At 45.1% G+C, this 12,442-nt stretch overlaps 1 protein-coding gene across 5 annotated transcripts in view; it reads left to right on the top strand.

Annotated features, from left to right (window-relative positions):
- The window catches only part of FAM76A (family with sequence similarity 76 member A), a 29,327-nt gene that overhangs the window by 12,957 nt on the left and 3,928 nt on the right, over positions 1-12,442 (top strand). For 3 of the 5 annotated variants that reach the window (XM_008060333.2, XM_021713526.1, XM_008060332.2), the window contains one exon: positions 9,613-9,748. In XM_008060333.2, the coding sequence (XP_008058524.1) occupies positions 9,613-9,748 (136 nt within the window). Of the gene's footprint in view, positions 1-1,638; positions 1,726-9,612; positions 9,749-12,442 lie in introns of all 5 variants that reach the window. The other 2 variants (XM_008060331.2, XM_008060330.2) reach the window with 1 other exon arrangement.

Raw genomic sequence — 12,442 nt, 5'->3', positions numbered from 1 at the left:
TGGGCGACAGAGTGAGACTCCAACTTAAAAAAAAAAAAAAAAAGAATCACTGGGTCAGGGGTGGTGTTCACTCCTGTAATCCCAGCACTTTGGGAGGCAGAGGTGAGAAGATTGCCTGAGTCCAGGGATTTGAGACCAGGCTGAGCAACTTGGTGAGACCTCGTCTCTACAATAAATAAATAAGTTAGCCAGGTGTGGTAGTGTGCACCTGTGGTTCCAGCTACTTGGAAGGCTGAGACAGAAGGGTCACCTGAGCCCAGCAGGTTGAAGCTGCTGTGGCCATGAGCGTGCCACTGCACTCCAGCCTGGGCGACAGAGTGAGACTCCTGCTCAAAAGGAAAAAAAAAGTATCACTGGCAGTAGGGATTATTTAAAAATGCGGATTCCTGTGGCCCCACCCCAGAGTTTAATTCAGTAGGATCCAGGATAGAGTCCACAAATTTACATTGTTTTAAAAACACAACCAGGCTCGGTGGCTCAGCCTGTAATCCTGCGCCTTTGGGAGTCTGAAGGGAGTGGACTGCCTGAGCCCACAGGTTTGAGACCCACCTGGGCAACTTGGCGAGACCTCATCGCTACAATAAATCAAAAATCAGCCGGGCGTGGTAGCGCATGCCTGTAGTTCCAGCTACTTGGAAGGCTGAGGTGGAAGGATCGCTGGAGCCCAGCAGGTAGAGGCTGCGGTAGTTGGGAGCGGCCACTGCACTCCAGTCTGGGCAGCAGAGTGAGACTCCAACTCAAAAAAAAAAAAATTTTGGATGATTCTAATGCAGGTGATCTAGGGAGTGCCATTTCTAACCACTATGGTAGATGATTGTTAAAACCATGCTCTTGGATGATGGAACTCAGATTGGAGGTTGAGACCAGTACTCTAGAAGCATTCAATATTTAAGGATAGAGATCTAAGAAGGGTCTGTCACAAAAGTAGAATGACCAAGTGAGGAAAACGTTTCAAGGAGAATGGAGTGGTCAGTGGTTTCAAATATTGAAGAGAGATCAAGTAAGAAAGGGTCTGAGGACTCCTTTGGACTTGTCAATTGAATATTCATCAAAGTGAAAGGATTGCATAGCAGAAGCAGGCTTCCAGCTTTTGTTTCAGGACCGGTTTAGGTGAAGTTATTGGGACTAAAACTGATTTTTAGTATTGTTGTGGTGCTCACTTACCAGGAGTTTAAATATGTTGACCTAGTTTCTAGTCCCAGCTTAAATACTAACTGGTTGTGTATCCTTTGGTAGATAAGTTAACTTTGATGAGCTGTTTCTGCAAAATAGAAATAATAACTTATATTCCTCACAGAATTATAAGATGCATGTGAGATGATGAATGCAAAAGTACTCTTTAAATTGTAAGACAGATTATATTTCTTACTGAAGTTTTATTGATTTGGTTCTCGATTACTAATAAAGCAGGTAATATTTAATTAGGGCCAAGAATTTTTTTGGTTCTGTGGAAACTAGCTACCTGTACATCCAGGACCTACACAATCAACACCTTGGTAGATTTTAATAATTGAGAATAATTAACTCTTGCATAGAAGAGCTACTGTCTTACATCGGACCATCTGACAGACTTTCATTGTGATGTTCTATTAATCTTTGAATTTCTAATGTGTGTCTCTCTATTTTTGCCATTAAAAGCCAGAAAACACTTTCTACATCTTCAATTCAAAATGAAATCCCAAAGAAAAAGTCCAAGTTTGAGTCAATCACAACTAATGGAGACAGGTGAGCCAGTTGGAATACGTGTGCGCACACATTTCAAATGTATATACAGTTCCTGAAACAGGAATACATTTTAGGGTATGCCTTGGTGCTACTCTATGGCTGTCAGTGAACCTTTTAGGAGCTCACAGTAGCCACTTGATAGCTCATAAATGCCCAGTACTGATAGTAGTTTATAAATCTAATCTTGGTCATTAGAAGACAAGAACTTGTCACCTGGTGCTGTGGCATATGCCTATAGTCCCAGCTACTCAAGAGGCTGAGGTGGGAGGATCGCTTGAGCCTAGGATTTTGAGACCAGCCCTGGGCAACATAGTGAGACCTATTTCTTTTTAAAAAAAGATAGGCTGGGCTAGGTGGCTCAGCCTGTAATCCCAACACTTTAGAGGAGGCTGAGGCAAGTGGATTGCCTGCGCCTGCGGGTTTAAGACCAGCCCGGGCAACTTAATGAGACCTTGTCTCTACAATAAATAAAAAATTAGCTGGGTGTGGTAGCGTGCACCTGTAGTTGGCTACTTGGAAGGCTGAGGCAGAAGGATCTCCAGAGCCCTGCAGGTCGAAACTGGGGTGGTCATGAGTGTGCCACTGCACTCCAGCCTGGGTGATGGAGTTAGCGACTTCAAAAAAAAAAAAAGATGAGGTCTTATAACTGAATTTAATAGCAATTGAATTCTATAGTCCACTAAACAACTTCCCTTCATTAATTGTAAGAAGCCAAGAGCTGGACACTTTTCTTTGTAATCTGTGCCCTTTCCCAGGCAGGGCAGAAGCTGGTCTTGAGAGGCAGATCAGAGACAATTTGGGGTTAAGGCAGTGTTGCTCAGTTTGTGAGTGATAATCCATGCCTCCTTAGCATTCAGAAAGTCAGGCCAGTGCAGATGCTGGATCAGGAGGAATGAGATGCATTAAAAATTTCTTTTTCATTTTAAGCCTGTCTCAGTGGATACTTTATTCCTCACATTCCTCTCTCTTGCTTAGCAGTGTTTCCTCTTATGAGTGGCTTTTTCCTAATATCTAGAGTGCCTCATCCATGTTAGTGCAGTGGGCTGCTTCCCTACAGAGTCTTGGGGCCAACCATTTTCCTGTTCTTCCAGGCCCAGCATCCTGAAGTGAGACTGTCTGTCACACTCCTCACTAAAATCTTTAGAATCATCTCCATTCTGAAAACTCCCAGCCACAGTCCTCCCTCCCAGCCAGTAGAGGATATGGGAGCAGACCAGCATACAGGCTTACCAGGACTGAATTTTGCTTATTTAGGGAAATGTAAAACATCTGTGCTATATACTCTTCCACTGTCTTTTTTTCTTTTTCTTTGTCTTTTTTTTAGTAAGAGTCTCTATCACTCAGCCTGTAGTGCAGTGGCATGCTCACGGCCACTGCAACCTTGACCTGCTGGACTCAGGAGATCCTTCCACCTCAGCCTTCCAAGTAGCTGGAACTGCATATGCATGTCACCACGCCCAGCTAGTTTTTGTGATTTATTGTAGAGACAAGGTCTCACTAAGTTGCCCAGGCTGGTCTTGAAAACCTGGGCTTAGGTAATCCTTGCACCTTGGCCTCCCAAAGTGCTGGGATTACAGGCTGAGCCTCCACATCCGATCTAATTTTTTTTTTATTTTTTTATTGTAGAGATGAGGGCTCACCAAGTTGCCCAGGCTGGTCTCGAACCCATGGACTCAGGCAGTCCTCCCACGTCAGCCTCCTAAAATGCTGGGATTATAGGCGTGAGCCCCTGTGCCCAACCAATTTGAAATTTTTGAAGACTTTTTTTTTTTTAAGTTGGGGTCTCACTCTGTTACTCAGGCTGGAGTGAAGTGACGTTATCATGGCTCACTGCAGCCTTGACCTTCTAGGCTCAGGCAGTTCTTCCAGCTCAACCTCCTGAGTAGCTGGGACTACAGTACCATTTTGTAGAGACAAGGTCTCATGTGTTGCCCAGGCTTGTCTCAAACTTCTGGGCTCAAGCAGTCCTCCCTCCTCAGCCTCCTAAAGTGCTGGAATTACAGGTGTGAGCCACTGTACCCACCCTAGAAGACTTTTGTCTGTTGCCACAATAATTATTTTTATATATGCCTGTGTGTGTGCACACACAAACACACAAACACAAGTTCCTAACATTCTATTCCACTCGACTGCATCTCTTTTTTATTTTGTGTTTTTTGGTGGGTTTTTTTTTTTTGAGACGGAGTCTCACTCTGTCACCCAGGCTGGAGTGCAGTGGTGTGCTCACGACCACCACAGCCTTGACCTACTGGGCTCAGGTGATCCTTCAACCTCAGTCTTCCGAGTAGCTGGAACTACAGGCATGTGCCACCATGCCTGGCTAATTTTTTTTTTCAAATCATTATAGAGATGAGGTTTCACCAAGTTGCCCAGACTGGTCTCAAACCTGTGGGCTCAGGCAATCCTCTCACCTCGGCCTCCTAAGTGCTGGAATTATAGGCGTGAACCACCATCTCGAACCCATGAGCTCAGACAGTATCCAACCTGTCCGACCTGTATCTCTTTAAAAAAATGCTTATAGCAGAAGATAAATTACATTTTACTATCCTTTTTACTTTTTGTAGCTATTTTCCTGCTTTTCCTTTGAAAAAACACTCGACAGTTTTTTTGACAATCCTTTTTTAGTGTCAAACAAACCAAATTTTTTTACTGCATACCTGTTTCATTCAATTCCGTACCAAATGTAGATTGGGCGCAGTAGCTCACCCCTGTAATTTCAGTACTTTGGGAGGCTGAAGTGGGAGAATTGCTTGGGCCCAAGAGTTTGAGACCAGCTTGGGTAACATAGTGAGATCTCGTCTCTACAATGAAAAATAAAAATTAGGGCATAATGGTACTCCCAGCTATTTGAGAGCTGAGGAGGCGGTAGGATCACCTGAGTCCAGGAGGTCGAGGCTGCAGTGAACTGTGATTGTGCCACTGCACTCTAACCAGGGTGACAAAGTGAGACCTGACTCAAAAAAAAAAAATCTACAGCCGGGCTCGGTGGTTCAGCCTGTAATCCTGCGCCTTTGGGAGGCCAAGGTGAGTGGATTGCCTGAGCCCGCGGGTTCGAGACCTACCTGGGCAACTTGGCAAGACCTCATCTCTACAATAAATCAAAAATTAGCCGGGCGTGGTAGCGCATGCCTGTAGTTCCAGCTACTCGGAAGGTTGAGGCGGAAGGATCACTGGAGCCCAGCAGGTCAAGGCTGCGGTGGCCAGGAGCAGCCACTGCAACTCTAGTCTGGGTGACAGAGTAAGACTCCAACTCAAAAAAAAAAAAAAAAAAAAAAATTCTGTACTAAGTGTAATCAGTCTTGTTTCTAAAATATCTATTGTTGTAGCTGCCTCATGTTTTTAATTAATCACATTTATTTTCTTGGCTCCACTTTAAAAATATTTATATACTTTTAAATTTATGGTCTAGGCTGGGCACAGTGGCTTACGCCTGTAATCCCAGCACTTTGGGAGGCCAAAGCGAGAGTATTGCCTGAACCCAGGGGTTTGAGACCAGCCTGGGCAACTTGGTAAGACTTCATCCCTACAATAAATCAAGAAAAATTAGCCAGTCATGGTGGCACATGCCTGTAGTTCCTGCTACTTGGAAGGCTGAGGCAGAAGGATCACCTGAGCTCAGCAGGTTGAGGCCCTGTATCTGCAAGTTGCTCCCCAACAGTTTTTCATTGACCTTTCTATACTGCCACTCCTTCCAAACTTATTTAATACTGAGGCATATTTGATTATTTTTCCTATTTTTTATTTTATTTTATTTTATTTTTTGAGTTGGGGTCTCACTCTGTCTCACCCAAAGGTGTGAGATTATAGGCTGAGCCACCGAGCCCGGCTACCTTTTTTTTTTTTTTAGGCAGAGGCCTCCTTCTGTCACCCAAGCTGGAGTACAGTGCTGTGATCATAGCTCACTGCAGCCTCAAACTCCTGGGTTCAAGTTATTGTCCTGCCTCACCCTCCCAAGTAACTAGGGTTATAGGAGTATGCCACCATACCCAGCTAATTATTTTATTTTTATAGAGATGAGGTTTCACTATGTTACCCAGGCTGGTTTTAAACTCCTGGCCTGTTAGTCCTCCAGCCTTAGCCGTCCAAAGCACTAGGATTATAGCTTAGCTTTCTTTAATGATTTTATACTTATAAGGTGCTTTGGTCTTGTTTTTTAGTAGCCTGTAGAATCCACAGGGTCTGTCTCGATATTTCCTAATTTGTTTGTTGAAATTGTAGCAAAGACATCAACTTGAGGAAAACCGGAGTTAACTTGTAGCTTTCCTTCATTGAGAAAATGTACCAGATATCTTCTAATCATATTTGTTTATTGTTCCATAGGCATTAAAAAAGTAGTCTCAACAGTGTGTGGCACTCAGGCACACCTTGTGGTTTATTGTTTCTAAAAGACATTCTTTTCTGTTCCTTATCGTTTCTCATTTTACTGTTTCCCTGAAATGTGCCAGAAAAATTAGACTTACTCTGTGTGACCTTTGAGAACAGACTCAGACCAATGTGCAGGTTTATAGAGTGGTAGGTTTTGGCTCAACCTGAGGAAACTTGTTCTTAATATTAAGAACTTTTGGCTGGGCTCGGTGGCTCAGCCTGTAATCCCGCTCTTTGGGAGCCCGCGGGTTCGAGACCTGCCTGGGCAACTTGGCGATAACTCATCTCTACAATAAATAAAAAAAAATTAGCCGGGCGTGGTAGCGCATGCCTGTAGTTCCAGCTACTTGGAAGGCTGAGGCAGAAGGATTGCCAGAGCCCAGCAGGTCGAGGCTGCGGTGGCTGGGAGCGACCTCTGCACTCCAGTCTGGGTGACAGAGTGAGACTCCAACTCAAAAAAAAAAAAGAACTTTTGTAACAGATAAGAAGTTTCCCGCGCCTTTGGGAGGCTGAGGTGAGTGGATTGCCTGAGCCCGCGGGTTCGAGACCCGCCTGGGCAGCGGAGACCTCATCTCTACAATAAATCAAAAAAAATCAGCCGCGTGTGGTAGCGCATGCCTGTAATTCCGGCTACTTGGAAGGCCGAGGCAGAAGGATCGCTGGAGCCCAGCAGGTTGAGGCTGCGGTGGCTGGGAGTGGCCACTGCACTCCAGTCTGGGTGACAGAGTGAGACTCCAACTCAAAAAAAAAAAAAAAAAGAAGTTTCCCGGAGAAGTAGTGAGTTCCCTGTCATTGGAGGCACTTGGAAAGAGACTGGATTTTCTGTCTTGCTAACCTAGCCATCTTTTTTCATTTCCAGCAGTTCTTATTGAACCAGGAATTAGAGAATTAAAGAGGTCAGGCTCAGCCGGGCTCGGTGGCTCAGCCTGTAATCCCACGCCCTTGGGAGGCTGAGGTGAGTGGATTGCCTGAGCCTGCGGGTTCGAGGTCCCACCTGGGCAACTTGGCGAGACCTCATCTCTACAATAAAATCAAAAAACTAGCCGGGTGTGGTAGCGTGCGCCTGTAGTTCCAGCTACTCGGAAGGTTGAGGCGGAAGGATCGCTGGAGCCCAGCAGGTCGAGGCTGCAGTGGCCGGGAGCGGCCACTGCACTCCAGTCTGGGGGACAGAGTGAGACTCCAACTCAAAAAAAAAACCCAAAAAAACAATGTTTTGGTATGGGAGGAATCATCTCTCAAGAAGCAGGTAGAGCGGAGGAGTATTAGGAGCTTTGGTGATAGCAAAACGCTACTTATATTAGCTCATTACTTCATTTCATTCATTGCTCTAGTTATGGGTTTAAGTAGACTTTTGGGTTGAGGAAGACAGGTCCTTGGCAGGTGTTGAAACAAATGTAAGATTGCAGATATATGGGCACTTCCACATCTGATATTGGTAGAGATTTTGGAGGGTCCTTTCAGTACTTCTGCATGAATTGTTTTATTATTTTACATTTACTTTTTGTTATCTAGTAATTCTGCATTTTTATCAGTTATAAAAGCATTGTTTCATTCTTCCTCTGACCTTCTTCTCATATGCTTTGTGTTGACTGAGCTTGGGGTGAGGGATATGCTTATCAATGGACTATGACTTTCATTTTGACCTTAGAAATGTTTGACTTGCCTGGGTGCAGTGGCTCACGCCTATATAATCCCAGTACTTTGGGAAGCCGAGATGAGAGGATTGCCTGAGCCCATGGGTTTGAGACTAGCCTGGGCAACTTGAAAAGACCTCATCTCTACAATAAATTAAAAAATTAGCCAGGTGTGGTGGTGCATGCCGGTAATTCCAGCTACTTGGAAGGCTGAGGCAGAAGGATCACCTGAGCTTAGCAGGTCAAGACTGCGGTGGCTGTGAGTGTGCCACTGCACTCCAGCCTGGGCGACAGAGTGAGACTCCAACTCAAAAAAAAAAAAAAGAAAAGAAAAGAAATGTTTGACTTGGTAACTCTGAGGAAATCTGTCCAGTGGTTAGACTTTCCTGGGTAGGTAAATGCTGGTTATTCCATGTGGTATAAGATATAGGAAAGATCACTTCTTCGCCTTTTGACTAAGATCAAGTATAAAATACAGGAGAGAAGCAACAGCAAAGGAGGAACTAAAGTTACTATATTGACCCAGGAAGTTGGGAATGAGTATTCCAGAGTTGGCTTAGGAAAAACAAGTTGGTGTTTTACTTTAAAGATTGTCCCAGGAAAAATAAAGCTTCCTCTGGGAAATCTCTAGGGAAGGGCAGAATTTGACCCTCTTGGCACTGATTCCTTAACTTGTTTTAGGTCTGAGGCACCTCTGACCAGCCATTTGAAACTGTGAATCTGCATTCTAAAAGCCACTCATTGGATATGTAGATAAGATTGTACATATAATTTCAGGGGTTTACAGATTCCCTGAAACTGTTCCTTGTTAAGAGACTCTGCTAAAAGGACATAGAGTCTACCTGGCTCTTTGACAAAATAAAGCACTCCAATGCTGTACTGGAGGAATCTGTTGAAAACCCGAATTGTGGCTGGACTCGGTGGCTCAGCCTGTAATCCCAGCACTTTGGGAGGCCAGGCGAGTGGGTTGCCTGAGCCTACAGGTTCGAGACCACCCTGGGCAACTTGGCAAGACCTTGTCTCTACAATAAAACAAACCAAAAAAAATTGTCCGGGCATTGTAGCATGCGTCTGTAGTTCTGGCTACTTGGAAGGCTGAGGTAGAAGGATCGCCAAAGTCCAGCAGGTCGACACTGGGATGGCCATGAGCATGCCACTGCATTCTAGCCTGGGCGATGGAGTGAGACTCCAACTAAAAAAAGAAAAAGAAAGTCTGAATTGTGATGTGACTGGCGTTTGCTACCTCTTCGTTCCTATCCTAATTAAATGTCACAGAATTCTTGGTATTGAATGTGATGATCTGCAGATCAGTTATTATAGGAGGCAGTTTGGCTTTTTTTCCTATTTCATCTTTTTTAAAAAAGGACTGTCTGCTCCTGGGTGGACATGCAGTGGCTTCTCAGCAGCTGCCATCACAGTGCTTTGGGGGCAGAAGACAAGAGCTGAAAAACGAGTTCTGAGAGGAGCACTAAAGAAAAATTTACGAGCTCCTACTTTATAATTTATCTGGAATTCTAGGGAAATTATCTAATCACAATAATTAAGACTTTTTCACCAATAAATGATTGAGAATTTCTACTGAACCTGAAGCAGTATCCTGGCTCTTAGGATGTGGCATTTATTTTAGTCCTGAACATAGAGAAGATGCTACAGGCAGGTTGCTGGGCTATGGTTTTGGTTGGTAGAGTTACCTTACAACCACCTTACCTATGAAGTTTAGCAAACGCTGTAGAGCCCAACGTTTATGCAGCCATGTGCTTGATGCTAGGAATTCAAATAGTTACTTCTACCTTTGAGGATCCCATAGCTAAGTGGCCTGTGATGCATCTTCAGGTAGAGAAAAGTGTATCCATTCACATTATGATTTTTCCCCCTCTTTTTTATTTAGCTTTTCCCCAGACCTGGCTCTAGACTCACCAGGCACTGACCACTTTGTCATCATTGCCCAACTGAAGGAAGAAGTGGCTACCCTGAAGAAGATGTTACATCAAAAGGATCAAATGATTTTAGAGAAAGAGAAGAAGGTACGATTTAGTTAATTCTTCCAGACCAGAATGATGCAAGGGTAAGATATGTGGTATGGGAAATGATGATAACTCTGTTTAACTGTTGTTAGTTGGGTATTTAACACTGACACTGAAAGAGGTCCCATGGCAAGACTGGGATATCCTGGGGAGAGGCTAGCTATCTGCTAAGATGGGATAGCATAATCTTGGTCAGTCCCTTCCAGTCAAGTGGGTTCAGAATGCTGATTTTTCTCAGCACTTAGAATTTCGCTTCCCAGCCGGGCTCGGTGACTCAGCCTGTAATCCCATGCCTTGGGAGGCTGAGGTGAGTGGATTGCCTGAGCCTGCGGGTTTGAGACCCGCCTGGGCAGCTTGGTGGGACCTCATCTCTACAATAAATCAAAAAATTAGCTGGGCATGGTAGCACACACCTGTAGTTCCAGCTACTTAGAAGTCTGAGGCAGAAGGATTGCTGGAGCCCAGCAGGTCGAGGCTGCACTCCAGTCTGGGCGACAGAGTGAGACTCCCAACTCAAAACAAACAAACAAACAAAAAGAATTTCACTTCCCAGAGAGTACATTTATTAACCAAGTTTATAGAGATGATGTTTAAAACCACAGTGTCTGCAACTCAGTTCACAATGGGGCATATAATAGCACACTACTCATCTCAGCATGAATTACCTTGGGAGGTTGTAATCAGAAGGTGCAGAATAAGTGTGGAGTTGAGACAAGAAGAGGTAGTTAATGTCATTGGAATGTTTAATGCTCTCAGGCTGAAAGAACCTGTTGTCTCCATCGCTTTGTGGTGATGGCCATGTCCGTGGGACAGTAAAGCGCAAATTATGTGGGCCAGGTCTCCCTCAACAGTGTTCAGGTTGGCCTTCCACCATGGCTCTGCTTCCATTGCTGACAATTCCCTTACTAAGTGACCCATTCTTTTTTTTTTTTTGAGTTTGAGTCTCACTCTGTTGCTCAGACTAGAGTGCATTGGCACGCTCACAGCCATTCCAGCGTCGACCTGCTGGGTTCTAGCAATCCTTCCACCTCAGCCTTCCAAGTAGCCAGAACTACAGGTGTGTGCTACCATGCCCAGCTAATCTTTTATTTATTGTAGAGACGAGGTCTTGCCAAGTTGCCCGGACTGGTCACGAACCCACAGGCTCAGGCAGTTCACTTGCCTTGGCCTCCCAAAGTGCTGGGATTATAGGCTGAGCCACTGAGCCCAGCCAAGAGCTGAGGTTTTTTTTTTTTTTTTAACTTGTTCCCTGTCCCACGCCCTCCCCCACTAGCTACATTTCCAGATTACCTGGTTATTTTAAGTGTCCTTCTTTCATTTGTTTGGCAGATTTTCAGGTTATACTGGAACCCCTCCTCCCCCCCATGAAAAACTAACTCACTAGCAAACTAAATAGCTTTGCTTAATTTTTCTTTTTTGTTTCTAAACTTTCTACTTTTTTTGAAATGGGGGGCGCGGGGGTCTGGTTTGTGATCCAGTGCCACATGAAAGATGCAAAAGAATTGCACAGCAGTTAGATTGGAAAATATAGTTTATTGAGAAAGTAAATTAGAGAGAGAGAGACAGAGACAGACACACACAGGTGATTCACCTCCCCAAGGTAGGGGTGGGGGCCAAAACTAGGAAACATGGTGGCTATAGCTCAAAGAGTCACATGGCCAGACCATAGCTTACCATAGCTTAGCAAAACAATGGCAAGCTGAAGTTTTTAAAGGAGCAAACACAGCCAGGCATGGTATATCACACTTGTTATCCCAGCACTTTGGGAGGCGGAGGCAAGAGGGTTGCCTGAGCCCAGGGGTTCGAAAACAGCCAAAAAATTAACCAGGCATGGTGGCACATGCCTGTGGTTCCAGCTATTTGGAAGGCTAAGGCTGAAGGATCACCTGAGGCCAGCAGATCGAGGCTGAGGTGGCTGTGAGTGTGCCATTGCACTCCTGCCTGGACAACAGAGTGAAGCTCTGACTCAAAAAAAAAAAAGCAAGAGCAAACACAAATCAGTTGTCTTCTGTAGCTTTTTTGGGGTCAAGGTCCTCAGCTTGGAACACAGACTCTTCCACATCATGCCTGCCTATCTCTATCCTAATCTGCCACTCTCCAAGCTCACCTGCCATTCAAATAACCTCTCAGTTATCTCACATTCTTCTGCCTGTGCCCACACTATTCCCTTTACTTGAATGCCCTTCTGTTCATCTTATGTGCCTATTGCTACTGTGCCTCAAAGCTCAGCTCACACATCGCCTCCCTGACTCAGGTGTCTCTTCTCTACACTCCTTGAATAGCATAGGCAACAGAGGGGGGCCTGGGGTTTGAAATCGAGCTCTGTCAGGCCAGTTGCAGTGGCTCAAGCCTGTAATCCCAGCACTTTGGGAGACTGAGGTGAGAGGATTGCCTGAGCCCACGGGTTCGAGACCAGCCTGGGCAACATGGTGAGACCTCATCTCTACAGTAAATCAAAAATTAGCTGGGCCATGGTGTGCACGCCTGTAGTTTCGGCTACTTGGAAGACTGAGGCAGAAGGATCACCGGAGCCCAGCAGGTCGATGCTGGAGTGGCGGTGAGCGTGCCACTACACTCCAGCCTGGGTGACAAAAGTGAGACTCCAACTCACACACGCAAAAAAGAAAATCCAGCTCTTTTTTTTTTTTGAGTTGGAGTCTCACTCTGTCGCCCAGACTGGAGTGTAGTGGCTGC

Source organism: Carlito syrichta, unplaced genomic scaffold (assembly GCF_000164805.1).
Source record: "Carlito syrichta isolate Samal-C Ts95f unplaced genomic scaffold, Tarsius_syrichta-2.0.1 Scaffold304598, whole genome shotgun sequence".
NCBI lineage: Eukaryota > Metazoa > Chordata > Mammalia > Primates > Tarsiidae > Carlito > Carlito syrichta.
The sequence above is the reverse complement of the archived record's forward strand: the minus strand, read 5'-3'. Positions and strand labels throughout refer to the sequence as shown.